Consider the following 20,163-nt stretch of genomic DNA (forward strand, 5'->3'; position numbering starts at 1 on the left):
GTGGACTCCATGCCATTTTCCCTTCTGTTCTATTTCATACTTCCTCGTTTTTAAATATCATTGTTGGTTTAATATTCAGTGATTTGGAATGTCTTCTTCTTCTTCTTCTTTTTCTAGTTTATCTGAAAACCTCTTACCTATCTACTCTGTGACTTTCCGGAAAAGTTTTATAGGAAGGAAATGTGTTAAAAAATGCTGTTTAGTCGTTTTTCTTATACTTGCTTTTCTTTGTCCCACCCTGAAAGATTGTTTTCTATTGTAGAGGGGACAGAAAAGAAATGAGCAATTCAGTAATTCCTTTTCAGCTGACATTTTCTCAGCCGTGGTTTTCATACTAAGCCAAGGAGCCGCCTGCTTAGCCCTGTCTGAGTCTCGTGCCCAGCCCTGAACCAACCATGTGTCAGGAGGTTGGGAAACTGACTAACCAACCTGCTTGACTGTCGCAGAGAGTCTCGTGTGTCATCGGAAGGTAAGGGTGGGACAAAAACTGGGCAGCCTCTCAGCCCTCGACCCCCAAAGCCACCAGAGGCCACTCAGTTGGCTCCACCAAAAATGATGAAATATTAATTATTGCTTTTTTAAAAAGCCTCATGGAAAAGATTGTAACGTAGAGCAATTTGGTCATCTCTGTATTTCAGTTATGCGCTCTCTCTCCTCTAGCTCTCAGGGCTATGTGTAATCTCGAGCTGACTGAATTTTGCCCAAGTTTTCTCGAAGTGTGAGGACTTCACTGAAGGTCATGGGGAATCTGAATTTTGAAATGTGAAACTGCACGAGTTTTACCGGTAGGGTTTCGGTGGACCCAGCAAGCTGAGGAGACAGCGGTGCGGTAGGGGCTAGAGAGAGTCTGGAAGGACGTTGCTCGGAATGCCCGGAGGCAGTGCAGTTGAGGAGAAACATCAAAGTGACAAGCAGTGTGGACAGGGTGAAGCTGAAAATGGGACAGAGGGCGGCGAACTGGGCAGAAGGGGAGTTAAATTAGGGCAGGATGGGAAAGAGTAAGGAGGAGGTCTCAGGAGACAGCCCGTGGACGAGACTCGTTTCTTTGTTCGTTTCGTTGATATTTTTAACATGGACCTGGGGAGTGGTGGTAGGGATGGGCCCCATGGTTTAAATGAACCACAACAAAATGTTGTTAAGTGAACATTTGGGGGAACGGCGTGTGGGTGCCAGTGCCGGTGGCTGCGGTCAGGGGTGGACGGGACTGTTGACCAGAACCATTTAGTCTCAGGGAGGAGTTAGGACTTCGGTTTGTCAAAGTTTCCTTGATGTGAAGCAGTAGAGAAGGCTGGCGGCGGGGTAGCCATCTCGCTGCTGTGGCCTAGTGCCAGCTGCCCCGGGGACGAGAACTGGATCAGTGTCGTACAGGGATGAGAGAGTGGAATGTCACTGTCACAAAATAACCTCCTCAAAAGCAAACTACAAATTCATTACCCATGTTTGATTGCTTACATTTTTTTTTTCACCATATTCCTTTTCAGTAATTAGATTCGAGGCAAAATATATGTAAGTCAGGCATCGCAGAATTTGGGATGCGTTCGTTCTCCTATAAAGAGTGGGCAACATTGTTTCCCCAAATTAAGGAACGAAACCCAAGGACAAATAGGAGCCAAGGAGGAAAATGGGGGTGAGAAACTTCTATTGAAAAGGAAGGAGAGGTGGAAGAGGAGAAAACAGAAAAGGATGAATGAAAAAGGCAGAGGGAAGACGAGGCAGTGTTGGAGAGCATCAGCGTGGAAGAAAGAAAAACGGCACGTATTAAAGGTATGTGGAGGAGGAGATTCTGTCCGCCGGGTTAGCTGTTATGTCGGGCGGAGAAAATCAGTTAAGGCAGTTGTGGGTGTGGACCCAGCTTGGTGCAGAAGACCGCTTGCTCCCCTGGGACCGCTCGCTCAGGTAACTGCTTCTGGGTTGGGGGTGGGGATAACGTACGTGGCCAATCAGAATGAAAGTGGGTTGGCAAGAAACCAATGGGAATCAGGCATGGGAATGGCCTTCGCTGTGACATCAGTTGGCAGTGTCGTTACCGTTCCTGGCAAACAGACGCAGAGCTGAGCGTCGCTCCCTGGCCACAGTCTTCGTCCGGAGGCCAGCTCTGAACCGGCTGCGCCTTGGAAGGAGATACCGCCGGTCTTGGCAGTCTGGAGAAGTTGCTCAGAGAGCGACGCTGTGGTGACAAGCGGGGAGAGCAGGAGGTGAAGACGCCACGGACCTGGTGGGCTACGTGAGAGGCAGGTGACGTGGTCGGAGGTGTCACATTCCGAATCTCATCTCGGGCCCGATCCTCTGCTTCCCACCAGAATCACTGTGCTCTGTAGACCACACAAGTACAAAACCAAGAACAAAGATGAGCCCTACATATTGTTGGGGACACTTCAGGAACCTCGGGAATTGTTAGGTTGAGGCTGGCCACAAGGAAAATGACATAGGGCGAGTCCTTCTCGGGACTGCCACGCAGGGCACCAGTGTGTGGTGGGATTGGGGCTCAAGTCCAGCCTCTCACGCACGTGCCGAGCCATGCGGTGTGCCCCGCTGTCAGGAAAGGGGGCTTTTTCCAATTCGCTGAAAGCACCATGTGATCAAACCTCAACTTTAGTCTCTTCCTTTGTTTTTAGGTGATTCGCCCCCTCCCCACCGCCACCTTAATGGGTGTGACTCAGCTTTCACCTCATTTCCCAGTTGCCAGTTTGGCTTTGGAGGGTCCTGAGAGAGGAGACAGGGGACTTGGGATCGCGGGAGTAAAAGGGAATTCCAGAACGATTCGTACCCGTGGAGAAAGTGTTTCCCCTCCAACAGTTCAGGCCATCCGATCTCAGTGGAGAGCCTCTTAACGTGCCAGGCCCCGAGGGCACAGCCTTAAGAAAAATAAGTATTCAGCTCTAGCCCTTGAGAAACCGTCCAGTGGGGAAGGCCAACGCCTTACCATATCGTACAACAGTCAGCGCACAGCCCCACACACTCACCCCCCCAGCGCGCACGCCGCGGCCTGGGCACGCAGCGCCCACACTGCTGTTCACGGGCTACAGCTGCGGCGAGAGGTGTGAACGTGTGGTCGGGGCCTGGCGAGCCTCCCTGCCTCCTTTTTGCATATTCTGACAGGTCTGGCTGTAGTGGTGAAAGTGTCGATAGCAACTCACATACGAGTTCATCAGTAAGGACTCACAAAGCAATGGCGAAAATGAACTCTTCATTCTGGGACTATGGTGGAGGTAGCGGATCCGATCTACTCTGTGGAAGGCCGGCTGACTACCCTTTCGCGAGAGGGCATTTTCCAATGTTCGTGTGTTCCATTATTGTCTTGGGAGGTAGGTGGCCGTTTTTAAATCTCATCTTCCCTCTGCCCTCTGAACCTTCGTCAGTGCAGAAAGTCATCTCAACTACATCGAAAGAAGGGGTCCAATGAAACTATAAGATGAGAGTGAGTGCTGTCTGTCAGTCTAGCTTTATTTAATTCTAAGCAGCATCTACACTGTGTCCTTTCCCTAGTGACATTTGTTGAGCACAGCCCCGTGATACGCATAGGCTAATAAGACAGTCCTTAACCTAAAGGGGTCTCTAAGGGGTGATTAGGCACACAAATCACTACAATGCAGTGTGCTTAGCATAACTCAAAAGTGCGGGCAAGGGTCTCTGGTGACAAGGAGGAGGAAGAGCTTTTACCCGACTTAAGTGCCTGGGACGAGGGGAGGGCAAATGGAACCTAGACGTTCAAGTCACAATTTGCCTAGTTGGCGTCATCAGTTTTGTCCATTGTGCTATGGCTTTTGATACGATTTTTCTTTGGGGAAGATGCAGCACCCACACCACCTCCTCCTGGAGAATCAGAAAGTTCCCAAGGACGGGCCTCTTAAGCGATGCTTCAGTAGGTACAGTGAACAATATTAGTGCAGGTAAAATAACATATTCAAAAATGCGGTTGCTTGATTCTATAATTCAACGCTAGCGATTAGAGAAGTTTTAGTTCCCTTTAAATTTTTTTATTTGAGCAAAAATGTCAGCTGCTTTAATATCCTTTCTGGAACTAGAAAGACTATAAAGAAAAACAATGAAGCAAACAGACATTAAAAAAACCTTCAGTTTTACTAATTGTATCAGGGAGCAAAGTTGTTTTTTGGGGGGTCTTTAAGATATTCAGCGTTTGTAACAGCTGTCAATTCATTAATGACCTTGATCTCAGTACTATGAGGTGCTGGTGAGCATGAACTTCACCATTTCTAGATCCCTGATGATTCCACAGAGATAAGTGCTCCAGCAGTAAAGGGCGCTGCAGAAATAGTTCGAGAAACATTTCTTTGGCCTTACAAATAAGAAGTATTCAATAAATTTACCGATTTGGCTGGACCTATAGCTAGAAGTCAGGAAATACAAAATCTGGGATGCCTTTGAATCTTGCCCGAGGCATAAATTAATTGGATTATGGTCTATATATTGCTCCTGCAGGGAATAAGTTTCAAAGCAAGAAAATACATATAGATAGAGAATTAAGTGCTTTTGTTACCAGTCCGGTGAAGACAGTTTTTCCCTATGGTTAGGGCTCAGTTAAAACTATTTCTGTGGACATGGTTCCATAGTGTAGCAGTTAGCATGTCTGTTTTACACACAGAAAGTCCTGGGTTCATGCCCCAGTGGAGCCACAGTCTATGGTCTATGGCCATATCAGCCTGAATAAGCCCAATGTCTAATCTCAGAAACTAAGCAGGGTCGAGCCTGGTTAGTACTTGGATGGGAGACTACCTAGGAAGATTGAGTGCTATAGGCATTAAGAATAAAAAATAAAAATAATTTTTAAAAAGTACTTCTAAGACAACAGTTTAGAGGTTGGAAAGGGTCAAGGGGGTCGAAGGTTTGGTGACAGATGGAGATTCGACTTTGGGTGGTGAACACACAATGCAAAATCCAGATGATGAATTATAGAATTGTATACTTGAAACCTATATAATTTTATCAACCAATATTAATAAAAATAAATTTTAATAAAAAAGGTATTCCTGGCTTTTAGGAAAACTATAGAATATGCGTTACTGTAGCTTAGGATGAGTAATTATTAATGTAAGGTATACTATGTAGATATGAAGTTCGGCTTTTTGTAATTTCTCATCATTAGACCCATAGGTGAGAGACCTGTGCAGTGATCCTAACGTGACACTGGGTGGACAGGTGGAAGGGCTTTGGAACTTCGATATTTTCCAGATTAACCTATAAGAGATGCCTCATGCTGTGTGTCTTATTCTTAAGAGACAGCATTTGTAACAGCTGTCAATCATTTATTCATAATGACACGACAGAGGAAATTTAGAATCAAATAACCAGGGAGAGGGGATTCAAAGTTGTTTTGAAGCTGCACATCACGTCTAAATAACACGCGTGTATTTCTTTAGGCTTTCTACGGATGTTCTTGAAGAATTCCGAAGTCATTGCCTTGAGTATTCTTTCTCTACTAGGATTTTTGACAGGACGGCTGGCCTACGGTTTTATTGAGGTAAAATGTGTACCACAGATTAGAGAATAACCAAAAGAACAAAGACCCTAAACAGTTATCCCCGAATGGATGAAGGTTTGTTTGTTCGTTTGTTTGTTTTTAATGTGTAAATAGTTAACAGAAAAATACTCACCTGGCGGTAAAGTTTTCAAAAGTGGAAAACCATTCAGTAAAGGACACACAGAGATGCTTAAGAAAAAGTACCACCCTGGAAGTGGGGAGGGTCTGCTTGTCTTCTCGAGCTCTCCGCGGTCCCCCGGGAGCCCCGTCCTGCTCCTTCCCCTGGCAGCAGGCTGGCGTCTTGCATGTTGCTGTCTTCAGCGCCTGTGGAGACCAGTCATAAAAGGCGGTGGTTACTGCTCCGATGAAGTATGGTCGCGCCTTTCTAACTGCCAGATTAAATGCAAAACATACCTCGTGGAAAAGTAATTTCTTAACCCTCAATTTCAAATGCATAGCAGTGTGATCGGTAGCAGGTCGTCTGCACTCATTCTTTTACTTTTTAAACAGAGGCCATGCTCGGGCCTCCCCAGGACTGTCGAAGCCTCTAGTTACTCTCCTGCAACGTCGCCCGTGTCCTGGCCAACAGCTTTTGGGTGTTTCCCACACACGGGGCTCCCTTTGCAGTGCTTTGTATTGATTAATTTATTAACTTGCTATCGATGCTTGAGTGAACTAAGTCGCCCCCACAGTAACCCAGCGGAAGTGGTTGCCCTGCTCCCGTTTAACAGATGCAGAAACTGAGGCACAGAGAGGTTAAGTAATGAAGGTTAAACTATCCATTGGGACAAAAGCCTTTGAGGTGGGCACATGTACGGCACTGCTGTCGTTGTTGCTGTGTTTTCTGTCCGTCTGTGTGCGACCTCCATGGTTTATCTTCTGTAGGCACCGTCCATGCTCATACGTGACTCACCGAAAGATTTTAAAATGCTAAGCCAATGTCTGTGAAATGACAAGTACCTGCGCGCGGTTCCTTTTTCCCTCTTAATGCAAATTAGGATAACCATCTAACAGTCAAATAAAAAAATACCGATCTGCAAACCACCTAAAATTGTCTCGGGGATCACCGAAGATAGGGGTTCCACTTTTGAAAACACCAGTTCTTAACCACAAGCCTGAACTCACAATGCTCTGGTAAATAGGGGACCTCACACATAACTCATTTGGACGGTTAGATCAAGAAATCAACCCCAAGACCCCAGGACTTGGCTGGTCGATAATCTCTCATTAGCTGCAAATTAGAATACTCTTAAGATTTAGATCGATTGACGTACCCTCAATCTAATTTCTAAAACTTCAAAATGGCCACAAACTAATTTCCTGTTTGCTTTCGTTAGTTTAGGTGCACCAAACCATCTACCCTCTTCTAAAAACACCAAGTTTTTCGCTTTACTGTTATTTTTCACCTCTAATTATATTTATGACTGCTTTGGATGTGGACTTTTACATACTCAGGAATATGCTTTGGCAGGTAAGAACATGCTTTAAAACAAATCAGGTCAATTCTTGCTTATTCATGTGGACAAAGAATATGACCGTCGGTAAAGATCAATAATTCACAAGTTTCACATTTTTAGTTGTTTTACCCTCCTCATTCTGTGGACCCCATGAGTAAAGAGAGCCGAAAGAAGGGAAAATGGATAACGTTTGCCGAGTGACCACTGTGACCAGGCGCTGAGTAAATAAATACCACCTCCATTTCACGTGTAAGCAGGCGGCAATGCGGAGGTCCCCGACCAGGCCGATAAATGACAACGCGGGCTCTGACATCACAGCCGACTTCCTCTCAGCTCTCTGTGGATTTGCCTGCTTTTTCCTGCTAAGATTGTTCTTGTGCTTTGTGGAGATGTGCTTTGTGGCCTAATCTGTGATCAGTTTTCCAAAATGTCCTGTGTCTGCTTTACAAAAAATGTCTGTTCTCTAATTTTTGAGTGCAGGGTTCACTAAATTTGTTCAGTAGACTGTTTTGTTAATGATGAACTTTGGTACATCTTACAGTGGGGTATTATTGAGCAGTAAAAAGGGAACAGAATATTCATAGGCACAACTGAAAAGAATTTCAAATGTGCTATGTTAAGGGAAAGAAAACCAGACTCAAAAGGCGACTTATTATATAATTCCATCCAGAGACTGACCGTCCACCTAGCAAAGTCAAAACTAGGTTTGGAGAACACATCATCGGTTGCCAGGGACTTGGGATGTGGGAAGAAATTGACTATAAAGGGGTAGTATGGGGAAATTTTTTAGGGTGATGGATGTGTAACTGGGGTCAAGGACTAAATGATAGTATGCATTTGCCAAAAGTCATAACTATACACCAAAAGAATGAATTCTTTTGCTGTATATAAGTTAAAGAAAAAGTTTTAAAAATCGAAGGAAATAGACTTGGATTTATTCCCCCATATAATTTTGTACTTTTTATTTACCATGCTTTTCTTTACTTTCTTCCCTTTTCAATCAATTAAGTCGGTTCAGTTTTCTTTATCCTTTTTGTTCCTTCTGCTTGTTTAAAAGTTTTACATTTTATTTCTATCTTTGAGGCAGGCACTGCTGGTTGCCTGTTTAATATGCATTCTCTCTTCCTCGCTAACAGAAACTTACTATTTTTCGTTTGGTATGGTAGTAGAGGACCCATTGCAAACTACTACATTTCCCGGCATCCTTGACGTATGTGGTAGCCTTAGAAGAGTTTGGACGACGATGTGCTATCCAAAAGTTTGCTGAATGCGGTGTCTTCTAGAATATTCTTATTAAGGGACCACATCAGCTGACACGTGCTTTTTACCTCTCTTTCTGCCTCAGTCAGACGCTGAGGAAACCAGGAAATGTTTTGCACAGGAGCAGGAGAAATTTCAAGAACATTTTAAGAACACTTTGATGTTGATAACTATTAAGCTAGAATAGCAAGCAACAAGAAAGATTGGGGAATTGGTCTTTTAACAATAAGATAGAATCTCATTTGTTTGGAAGGGATGATTTCTTTGAGGCAAGGTAAACTAGAATACTTTTAAAAATATATATCACCAAAGGAATTGTATATATCACCAGAGGAATTGTATATATCGCCAAGATCCGATTCTTAGATAAGTAAATGAAGTCATGCCATCTTTAGAGGTTAAATCTAACACTGTGTAATTGGCTTCACAGGTCTTGTTAACTGGATTCATTAGCTTCTCTACGGCATTCATCATACTTGGAAATGTGATTATGAACTTCAATAAAGACTCGTGGGATTCGCAAGCTTCCATACTCTTTAGCATTATCATTAGCATTACAGATCCTATTCATTCTGTGAATTCACTGAAAATTTTCGGTATGTCGTTTATTTCTCTCTCTTATTGAAGTTTGAGGCTAACTTATTTTCATCTGATTATATTTTTCTTGCACGAATCGTGCATCCAACAGAGTAGATATTTGTGCGGTTTTTCTTGAAGGCAGAGCATTGATTGACCTGAAGGATGTAATCATGATGTGGATTAAATAACGCCAATTATAAACTCAAAGGATTGTTTTTCAAGAAGAAAATGTAACCTTTCTAAAAGGTGATAAAAATTAGCATTCTTATTCCATTCCACTGGATTCTGAGCCATGAGGTAGAGACTCTGTTCTCCCCACTGAAACTTTTTCGAGGTCTTGCCGCCTCTTGTCGGAACTCTGTTTTGAGCCATAACGGACAGGTGGTAGTGGGCAGTGTAGTTTATTAAAAGAAGTGTGGTGAGAACACAATGTGGCAACGATGTTATTCAATACAAGCTTATTCCCAGCAGGGTTTGGGGCCTGTACTGCTTCTTCCCGTCTTATTTAGGAAGAGGTGATTCCTCTCCGAAATAACCAACCCCCTTTGATCGCATATTGTTAACACGGCAGCACAGACATGAAATGGTTAGATGCTGCGGTTTCTGTCTTTGACTCGGCAATATTTTCATAACCAATTTTAAGGCACGGGTTATATTTAGTAGCAATATATTGCCTTATGGTGGGGGTGGGAAACCTCCAACCTTTATGGCAAATGGTATTCGCATTTCACACCCTCTTATACCCCTGCTGGGAAACACAGGCAGCTTTAAGGCACTTGAGGTGCCGAGATTCCAAATGGTCGCAAGATATTTCGCAAAGTCCTCTTCTCTCTCTCTCCCGGCCCCGCCTCTTTTTCCAAGTTCAGGTTTTTTTCTTTTTCTCCCTGTCTTTCTCGTGATTTGTATTTGTCACTTGTTTTATTCACCTCTCTTCCCGCTCCCTTTTCTGTAATCTCTTGACTCTAAGTGGCTGTTAGTAAACTCTAAACTTTAATTATTTATTGCAGTTTCCGTATTCGAAATTGAAACGGTCACGAGCAAAGGTATTTTGGGTCTTAGTTGCTGTTTTCTTTAGGTCAGTAATGCTCAGGTGGTACGTCAGTTCTGGGCCCAATAACCTTTTTCCCAATAAGACAAATCTGACTCACGTTTACGGGGGAAAATCACTCCCATTTATGGCGTTGGCAGAGTGACCATATAGAACCCATGTGAGAATTAGATATATGGTCCTTTTTCCCAAAACGGTTTACTTCTATCTAATTATCCTAATACAGTGATTTTTAAAGGAAAAAATATTTTTACCATATACCTAAAACTATAGTGATAATTTACAAAATGAGTGCTCCTGCTCCCGCAATGCGAATGGCGCCCCTTTCGATGTGCACTCGCGTGCTATAGAAACTGCACAACCTAAATCTGAGAGGGACTGACCCATTAAAGAGTATGGTGGATGGATGCTCACTCGGGAGTCGAAAGGCGCTTGTCTACTCATTATCTGTTTTAAAAGAGCACGGGGAGGGGGGGGGCTCCAGCAGGTTTTACTTTAAAACAATCTGGAATAGGAGCTTGTAAACAATAGCGTACAGTTTCAGTATGGTTTCAATCGAATAAAAAGAATTACACGCTTAAAAAAGGACTGCAACATTAAAACGATTATATCTGGGTTGTGGAATTTGTAGATTTTTTTTTTCTTATTTCCTTTTCTAAATTCTACGGTGAATTAATGAATATAATTTAGTTCTACATTAAAGTAGGAAGCAGGTGGGGAGTAATTCCTGTGGCGTTTTGTTATTCAGACGTTCACTCTGAATAGTGCAGCTATAATAAAAACCTCATACGCCCAACCTCATGCTTTCCTTGCTCCTGGCTGACCCACTGAATCTGAGGTCAGGATAAAGGGTTTCTCGCCCAGCTACATCGAATGTGCTAATCCTGTTGAATTGGTATTTTTGTACTTTCTGTTCATAGTCAACATCGTAATAACGAGATGAGATGGTTATAATTTTAATCTTGCCTTTTATTATCTTTGCTTCCTTATTTGCCGCAATAATGAATGAGGAAGAACAGAAGTAACCGACCTGACTATTAATCCTCAATCAGATACCGAGTAACAGGCAGTTCCTTATAATCCTGGTTTTCCCCCTATCATTCGGGAGACTTTTTGCAAAGACGTTCCCTTCCGCTAAGTCACCTCTCTCTCCATGAAGTTTTCAGTGGCTGTGCTCAGAAGCCAGAGGTTGGGGGAAAGTGGTCGTTTAGTCGGGCACGTTGCCACTCTGAACAAAACAAATATCGTCTCCGAGAACCGTGGATGGATGCTGGACGGGCAGGCACCAGTCACTGTCACCCTGTAGGCAAATCGTGTATCACCAGGCAGTTAATTGGATTATGTTTTCCATTAAACTTAACTGTTAGTGGCTATTAAGTGCCAATAAGATTTCGTACTTAATTTTTTTTTTTACAACAGCTTTATTGAGACACAACCCATACCATAAAATTCCCTTTTTTAAAGTGTAGAAGTCAGTGGTGTTTAAATATTTAGTTTTGCAGTCATCATCGCTATCTAATTTTAGAACATTGTCATCACGCCCTAAAAGAGCCTCCTCTCCATTAGCTGTGTCTCCTCCTTCCCTCCCCCCGCCACCCCCCCCCCCCCCCGCCCCGCAGCCCTTGGCAACCACTTAGTCTGTTTTCCGTCTACAGATTTGCCTATTCTGGACGTTTTGTTTCAATCACATTGTACCATATGCGATTTTTGCATCTGGCTTCTTTCACTTCGTTTGATGTTTGTAAGGTTTGTCCACGTTGTAACCTATATCAGTCAGTACTTTATGCCTTCCCGTGGTAGACCAGGTGGTTTATCCATTCCTCAGTGGACCGATTACGGGTTGTCACCACTTTTTGACTCTTATGAGTAACGCTGCTGTGAACGACCTTCATGTAACAGATTTTTGCGTGGACACGTGTCTTCAGCTCTCTTTGGTCTATGTCTCGGAGTAGACTCCCTGGGTCGTATTTTGTACTTATTTCTGAAATGTAATTCTTTTGGAGTTTAAGGAGTCATGTTTATTTAAGCTTAGTGTCGTGTCCTGGGAAGTGTTCTGTCTCGTTCTGAAGCTCAAGCGTGGTTCGAGGCCACGGACTCCTCAAGGAGTGCCACCGCCACACTTCTTTGCCATTGGGGACATCGAAGGCCCAGCAGAGGAATTAAAAAGTGTTGACCGTGCTTGTCCTACAGACTCATCCCAGTCATGGCTCATGGCTGCCTTTTTTTTTTTTTTCCCCCTAGCCTATTTTTTTTCTTCCGTTTTTGTGTTTCCTGTGTAAGAACATCATCTTCATGTACCGTATTAAGCTATATTTTTAATTTACTTTTCCAGGCATTTCCAAAATGTATTCTGATATCATTAGAGGAGAAGCAATGATCATCTGTGGCTTCATAGCCATCTTTTTTGAAAATTTTCACAACATCTTTCCTAAAACGTTCATGTTAAAAGGTAGGAGCATATTTTTGTATGTATATTTTCTAGACTCACTCTCATCTGGGGTGTTTCAGTTCATACTGAATTTAAAGTACATTTAAGATGTCTTAACTTTCGTGCTTTCTCTACCCTCGATTCTTGGACCAATTAAAATAGCGTACCAGGCAACAAGAAAATGACGACAAGCCCCCAATGTGTTTTCTTGGGCATTAAGGGGAAAAGAATGTTAAATCATTTTATCTCCCTTGATACGTATGTGCACACCCACAGACGCACACGCGTTGTTCACACGGCTCAGATGTACTGTAGTCCTGGGCCCGTCTGGGTCGCGGTGAGGGTACGTCGAGAGCTGACTTTGTTCTGGATTAGAGTCTGAGGGGAGAAGCAGTGCCGGAGCATCCGATCTGAGAAGTGCGAATAGCCAGGTTCACGCAATTCACGTTCACTGGGATTTAGAGTGTGCCGTCCAGCTCAGTTGCCAGGTGTGATAACGGCAGAGCGGACAGCGGGGGGTCGGGTGGGGGGCGGCGGGGAAATCATGACGTGAAGAGGGGAAAGGCTTTCTCCTGATGCGATTATGTGACAGTTCTAGGAGGAGAGGTGTTAAAAGGAGAGAGAAAGATTGGTGATGAAGAGGGGTTGGCAGGCCTTTAGGGCGGGGCAGTCTGTGTTATTTGGGGCTACCCTTGGCATTACCTGAAAACTGCTCCCCAGTTATCGTGACTATGGAAAACTTCCCCGTTTCCCAAACGCTACCTGGGCTGGGGGCAGGGGTCACAAATGCACTGCAGGTGGGTGGGGATCCCGGACAAGGCTTACTTGGCCCTGACATAGTTTATAAAAAGAAAGGGAATCTGGGCGGACATTCAGGTATCTTCCGGTCGGATACGCACTCTCCAGCTTGTCTCTGGCTTTTTGCTTTCTTCTTCCTGACTGGCTTCGGAGGTCATTGAATCCCTGGCTAAGCAAACCTCGGGCTGCAGACGGTGAGGGACACCTGTCCCGAGGGAGCCTCTCTTGCCAGCCTTTTCACTCCCATCTGCTGAAGAACAAGGTTGTCATTCAGAACCTTGGAAGTGAACCAAAGTGCCTCGACCCAAATGGCATCAGTAAAAGAAACAAAGTCATAGTTCAAGTTCGTTCTTTGTTATTTTCTTTTCCTAGATGTCCCCATACTCACAGACCTCTTCTTGGACATTGTGGGAAGCATAATATGTGGATACTGGTGTGCAAGAATACTTCAGCTTATATTGACGGACCTTTTTACCAACACGCTGACTAACGTCATTCTTTGCATTTCAATGGTGTACCTGACTTTCTACATCGGTAAGGCAGAAACAGATACCCACACAAAAAAAATGCTGTCCTCGGGATGAACTTTGTGCATCTCTGTTGTGCATCTCAAGGGGTCCTGAGTCCAGCTGCTTTTCCCCAGCCTCCTTCCTGCTTGTGGCCCCTCGGTGCGTCTTGTCACCTTCAGCCCTTCCCTGGCCTCTCCTGACGTCCCTTTAATTTCAGCTCCACGTCCCTTCCCTTCGCCGTCCTCCTCTGTGTGGTCACTCTCTTGTTCTTCCTGAACCCCATCGTTTGACCATCCCTTTAGTCACTGACAGTGCCCTGGACGAGGAATCGGCTCGGAGCCACTCCTGCTTTGAGCCTTAGCAGCCCGCCTCTGAAATGCGAGCGTCGGGAGGGGTGCCTCTGAGGTCTTTTCCAGCTCAGCAGTCTTTAATTCAGCGAGTCCAGAACTGAGCGGACCTTAGAGATGGCCACAGTCACCTGAGGCTGGGAAGGGAGCTAGTTTAGTCCGGTGAAATCGGGAATTAAAGTTTTTACCGGCCCGACTGAGGTGACCAGCCCCCGAGAGGCATAGTGACTATGGCAAAACAGCCAAAATCTGCTTCTGCTCTCACCGAACACAGCGGAGCAGCTTCCGTGCACGAAAGAAGCATCAGGAGGGTAATTACCAACCAGTTACCTAGAAGCGTTTCTTCCTCTACAGACAAACTGACACCTGGGTGTCGCTCACTGTCCCGAGTCAGTGAAATTACAGAAAACATTCACCAAAGGGTCATTTCCTTCAACTTTCTTCATTTTTTTCCCCCTTCCTGGTGAACCTTTTATGGATGTCTTAAATGTCTGAAGAAAAAAAATTTAATATTTCCGTTTTTTCCCACTAGACCATGAGTCCCTGGAGGTGGGTGGCTGCTGTCTCTGGTTCCTCTTTTCACTCATTCTTTTCTCTCTCTCTTCCACAGCCAAGCCCAGCATTTGCCATATGCCTATTAATAATTTAATACACGCCGGTTGAATACACCAATCAGCTCTAGTCCTTGAAGAGCTCTGGAGTTAGGCAGACTTGAGTGCAAACCCCAGCTTCGCCATTTGTTAGCTTGGTGACCTTTGAATATTACTTAAGCTCTCTAAGCTGTGGTTAATTTCCTCATCTATAAAAGTGATATAATAACACCCGACTTAAGGGCCATCGATGGCAACATTGCCGAGAGAATGCGTGGGGCGTGGCTCACTCGTGCTGGCGGACTCGAGTGCTGTGGGCACACGTCCCTCCCCGACTCTGCGTTCAAGTGACCTCATGTCGGGAGCTTGAAATCGGCCAGAGTGGGAATATTCCCACCATGGAAATTGGTAGACGCTACCAATCGGCACCCCCTGCCTCTCAGTAAAATGATTGTTATCGAAAAAGACTGTGACGAATTTAAAATTGTTTTAATACTAATTATAGGAATTTGGAAATAAGATTTTGAGAGATGTTTTCCCCATCACCACAGCTCCCAGCACTGCTGGTTTTACTGTCATTGGTTACCGATATTAAATTCAGTTTAAAAAGTAAATTTCAAGAAATATAAAGTGACTAGATAAACCGCTATATCTAAGACACAGGAATAATAAAGCCCTGTCCAAATCCATAAACAGTATTGATTTACTAAGCAATAAAGTGAGCATATGAAACCCAGTAGCATAATTATAACGACGATCGTTTATTCGTTGTTTTAGAAGCGTGCCGAGTACCTTTCCCGTTATCTAACTGAACCCTCGCGACACCTCTGTAGGGCATGGTCCTTGTACAGAGGCAGGATGGAGAAAGGGGAGACCCCGTTTCCCGAACGACCAGCTCTGCTCTGCCCCAGAGCACCTGAGGTTTGTCATGGGCCGCTCGGAGGCTCTGCGGCTGAGAACCGCCCAGCTGTTGGTGTGCATGGGATTCACGCATTTCTCATAGGTGGCTTTTTTTTTTTTTTTTGCCCCTGACCACACTTACACACCTGTAGAGCCCAAGGGGTTACAGTTTAAGAGGAGTCTGTATTTGGCGAAGGAGCGGCAGCCGGCCTCGGGACCGCAGTCACCAGGAACCTGCAGTCACGGAGCTTGGACCGCAGCCCGTAGGACAGGCCGCGGTGTCCTCGAGGCGCCCCGGAGAGGCCATTAAACTGGTCTTCCTGTTAGTCTGTATCCTCACTGGCCGTCTGCAGCGTGGGTTAGCAAATTATAGCTTGTGGGCCAAATGTTCCTGTTTTTTTTTTTTGTACAGCCCACGAGCTAAGAATGGTTTTTATATTTTAAAATGGTTTAAAAAAAAAAAAAAACCAAAGAAGACAATATTTCGGCATGCAAAAATTATGTGAAATTCTAATTTCCACGTCAGTGTGTGTGGGACAGTCATTCGTTTACATGTTAGCAGCGGTGGCCTCACGCCCTCGGACAGCTGAGCAGAGCAGCTGCCACAGGGACCGTGTGGCCTGCAAAGACTAAAGACTTATTATCTTTACAGAAAAAGCTGGCCGGTCCTGTTCTATAGGATTAGGCCGACCCCTTGAAGCCATTTGCAGAGAAATACCTACCAATCCTTCACTCAAGATAAAGTGCCTCAGTGAGCGGATTTGAATGTAACTAATTTTATTCATTTTTTTTTTCTCTCTAGTGCAATTTTTGGGAATGTCAGGCATGATTGCTTTAGTCACCGTAGGACTGAATTTAGATTCCTTAAGCTTTAAAACGAGGATCGAGTTGGTAATTATTAAGTAAGTTTCCTGCTGTGTGCTTGGTATCGATTGCATAGAAATTTAGTACTTAAATGGTTCTGCTTTCATGGTCCCGAATGAAACTCCCTTTTTATAACTCTTTTCTGCCTTTTCATTGTGAATTTTACCACTACTTATATTCGCAAAGGATCTAAGGTACCAATAATTATTAACAGTAACTGATGCTCTTAAATACTGTATCAGTGACTCAGAGACCATAGTGTCTTCTAAACATAACTCTTTGATAAAAATTTACTTCGAACTGGGGGAAGTTAAAAAAAACAACACTTTATTTCTTTATTTCTTTTGCAACGAACTCGAGTGGCGGTATCGTAATATGGGAAGAGCTGGAAAAAAAAAAAAAACAGCAGAAAGATGCACGGGCAGAAATGCAAAGTGTCACATGGACGTCTCTAGGCAGAGAGAAAGCCATTTGCCTGTCTTCTCATGCAAATGAGCTGGGCTTTCTCCAAGAGAGACCGTGCTGGATTACAGAACTATTTCAGAATAATTTCCCACCAAATGCTAGTCTAGTGTAGGAATTCTCCCAATGGATGAAAGCAGATGTTAACATGAGAAAAAATAAGCCATAATCCTGAGTTTTCATTTCTTTGATGAAAAGGACTACCCATTGTCCTTTTGAAATCATGTCCTTCCTACTTTTTTTGGTGTTTAAAATGTCCTTTCTTTTATGAAATTCCAATGATAGAAGATGGCACCTTTTAATTTATAACTCTATTTGGCAAAATAATAATAATTTAAAAAGCTGACAGCTGTAACTATTACTAGTTTTGTGTATATGCGATTGGTTTTTAAAATCCAGAAGCTTGGGAATAACTAATTTATAGAACATGTTTTTTGTCCGAATTTGGACAGTTTTCGGAGCTCAGTCATGCTGTCTGTCAGCATCACTATAAATTACTCTTTCTGCTCATTCAATTGTTTATTCTTTCACCTATTTGACCAGTCCTTTGCTTAATGTCTGCCATGGCCTAGACCATGTATCTTAGGTTTGGGCTATGAAAATAAGTCCCTTCCCAGAAGACACTCATTGTTAAGTGGCAGATGTGTTTATATAAGCAACTAAAATACGTGAAAATAATTACATGTTTATTGGGATCCTACTACATGGAAGACATTATTTTAGGTCCTGTGGCGACATTTAAAATGCGTTCCACTCGGTTAGTTATTCCAGCATTGCGAACTTTCAGAAAACCAGGCGCTGCGATTTGCGGTCCCGCTCCCTTCCAGGAGACCCGGATCGTTTGAATCAAGCGATTGCAGTCAGCTAGAGAGGGTCAGCCTGCTGCCCTGCGGTGATGCCATGTCGGAGAACGTGCTTTATGCCTGTAGCTAAAGTGAGGGGTCCCAGAGCTTCTTTCCGAGAGGAGAGCTCGAGGCCCCCCAACAGGGAGACTGGTTCATGGGACAGACACCCTCGTCCGGTCGGCTGAAGGGGAAGTCCCAATAGAGGGTACAAAAGGAGACGGACTTGAGATCTGGAGGTCAGACCTGGCCCTGACTTTGGCACGGTGCTGCGAGGAACCAGGCCGGCTTGTGTCCTGACCTCGGTGCTCTGGTCTACTCAGTAGGAATCTCGGGGACGTAGATTTTTGGAAAGTAATCCGAGCGATTCTTCATGCTCTTCTCTGCATAAGAACTGTGGCGGTGTGGCTAATGGGGACAGTACAGAGTCACAGGAGGGTCACTTCCAGAGACAGAGCTCAGGCTGGTTTCATGGAGAACAGGGGATTAGAGTTACCCTTGCGAGATTTGGGGGAATTCAGTAGATGGGAAATCAGGTAGGAGAAACTTTCGCGGTAAGAGACTTTCGTGTATATCACAAAGGGAGAAGTCTTGTGAGGGCGTTGAGGTGATTTGGGCAGCTGTCCCAAAGTCAAGACTTCCCAGGCGGCTCCTTGCTGCAGCCCCAGCTTCAGGTTCAGTAGTGGCTGGCCCGACAGTCGACATGCAGCCAGCTGATCTCAGCGAAACTGCCGCCTCAGCAGCCTGGGGGCGGGGATCCTTATTTTTATTCTTCTTCTGTGAGAGGCGGCCCGTGGGTATCAGTGCGCTGCGGGTGATGGGGAATATGGCATTGGACGTGTTTTAGGTCTGACAAATTACTCTCAAATGTTGATCGTAACAGGGATGGGGGCGGGGACCTACTAAGGCAAGCATGGCAGATATGTGATATATGCTTTCGTGTGAAAAGGACACTTTTTGAAAATGACATTGCTTAAAATGAGATCTCCTTTCTATTCGTCCTAGGTTCCTAAAAATGTTCTCATGTGTATTCCAAGATTTAGTATATAGTTTTTTTGGCATTATCATTGGATGTGGAGAAACCAAGTATTTAGATTTTCACGCCGTGGTTTTCATGGTCATCTTATTTGTGACGGTGAATTTTGTAAGGTAAGAATTACATTTTAAAGTTTTCTTCCTGGTATCAGATTCTCGAGCCCGTAATTACAATCGAGAAGCTGTGGGTGACAGCAAAAAAAAAAAGAAAGAAAATCTCTGGACGTTTAGTCAGGAAACCGGTGCCGAGCCACGAAGGGGTGCGTATCTGTCTACGCGCCAAGGTTTCATCTGCAGAGCCGCAGCGCGGCACGACCCACGAGCTTGGTAGAAATGCACATTCACGGGCCCGTCCCAATCCACTGAGTTGACTCTCACAAGGTGACATTCAGGGCGCTGTTTCGATGTGCATGTTGAAACTCGAGCACCACTGAGCCAAACCAACGGCTCCTCACATCTCTCGTTGACGTTCATCGTCATTTGTTACCGCCATAGCTACGATCAAGCAATTTTTGGGACACTTACCGTGCACATTACGCCATCAATACTAACAGGACCCTGGGAGGTCGGCGTTATTTCACCATTTTTCCTCTTAGAGTCACACAACTTACAAGGGGAGGGCTGGGATTTAAACTTAACTCCCACGAGCGTGCTTTTTTCTAGAATGCCCACGCGCGGCGGTTGTGTCTACCGTAAGGATTTACAACTGCGTCTTTGAGACCATCGTTTCCACTTAGGATAGGCCAAGGGCGCTCGCTCTATAAGACATTCTCACGGACGATTTCCGTTTCCCCCTACCCCGGGAGCTCACGTGCAGGCTGAGGCCGGTCGAAGAAGGGCACGTGGCTTTGTGCACGTCGCTGGGCTCAGCTGCACACCCGTCATCTCATTCCATCTTCATCACACGCACGAGGAGATGAGAATCCTCATCTCTATTTTGTAGATGAAGAAACTGGCCCAGAAAGGCAAAGTACCACCCCCAAGTTCAAATGGCTAGCGAACCAGAGACATGGTGTGAACTTAAGAGTTCCCCCTCACTAGAAGAGTTGGCCGAAATCACTTACATTGTAGATGGTAGTTGTAAATTTTCTGTTTCTCAATGACAGGAATGCTCTAAACTGTCTTAGGCAATGCCAGCTTAACAATCGATACACAGCGTATTTTTCGAGGCTGAGAACATGTCAGTTTTTCTTCTGCTGAAGTCTCATTTGAAGGACAGGACTGATATTCTCTTGGTGCAGATTTCCTAAAGGCAGAGTCTAAATTTTGGCACGAGGTCCTACAGAAAAATGACCTACAGAGAAATAACTCACAAATCGGAATTATTTATATGACATTCCGTCTATGATTCTTGTGGGCACTCACAAAAAAATGTGGTTAAGCTCATTATTAATGTATCTGTGATAATTTCGCTTTGTGGCCATGATCTGCATATCCTCTGGCCTAATTTCTGATTCTTGTCATGGCCTTTCAGGGAACAGATGAGCTCGCTGGTCTAATTTGAAGAATCTTCCCTCTGGGAATTTACCACCAAAATCCAAACAGAACAGGGTGGCGTAAATGAC

General features: G+C 44.5%; 1 protein-coding gene across 8 annotated transcripts in view; it reads left to right on the plus strand.

The window, feature by feature from the left end:
• The first annotated feature begins 77 nt into the window (after positions 1 to 77).
• SLC9C2 (solute carrier family 9 member C2 (putative)) overlaps positions 78 to 20,163 on the plus strand; it is a 51,903-nt gene continuing 31,817 nt past the window's right edge. For 3 of the 8 annotated variants that reach the window (XM_036234612.1, XM_036234611.1, XM_036234614.1), the window contains exons 1-8: positions 78 to 3,305; positions 5,379 to 5,479; positions 6,822 to 6,950; positions 8,627 to 8,792; positions 12,156 to 12,272; positions 13,422 to 13,583; positions 16,198 to 16,297; positions 18,569 to 18,712. In XM_036234612.1, the coding sequence (XP_036090505.1) occupies positions 3,170 to 3,305; positions 5,379 to 5,479; positions 6,822 to 6,950; positions 8,627 to 8,792; positions 12,156 to 12,272; positions 13,422 to 13,583; positions 16,198 to 16,297; positions 18,569 to 18,712 (1,055 nt within the window). In that variant the 5' untranslated portion in view covers positions 78 to 3,169. Of the gene's footprint in view, positions 3,306 to 5,377; positions 6,951 to 7,056; positions 8,793 to 12,155; positions 12,273 to 13,421; positions 13,584 to 16,197; positions 16,298 to 18,568; positions 18,713 to 20,163 lie in introns of those variants that run through there. The other 5 variants (XM_036234609.1, XM_036234608.1, XM_036234610.1 and 2 more) reach the window with 5 other exon arrangements.

The sequence above is a fragment of the Rousettus aegyptiacus genome, unplaced genomic scaffold (assembly GCF_014176215.1).
Source record: "Rousettus aegyptiacus isolate mRouAeg1 unplaced genomic scaffold, mRouAeg1.p scaffold_m13_p_17, whole genome shotgun sequence".
NCBI lineage: Eukaryota > Metazoa > Chordata > Mammalia > Chiroptera > Pteropodidae > Rousettus > Rousettus aegyptiacus.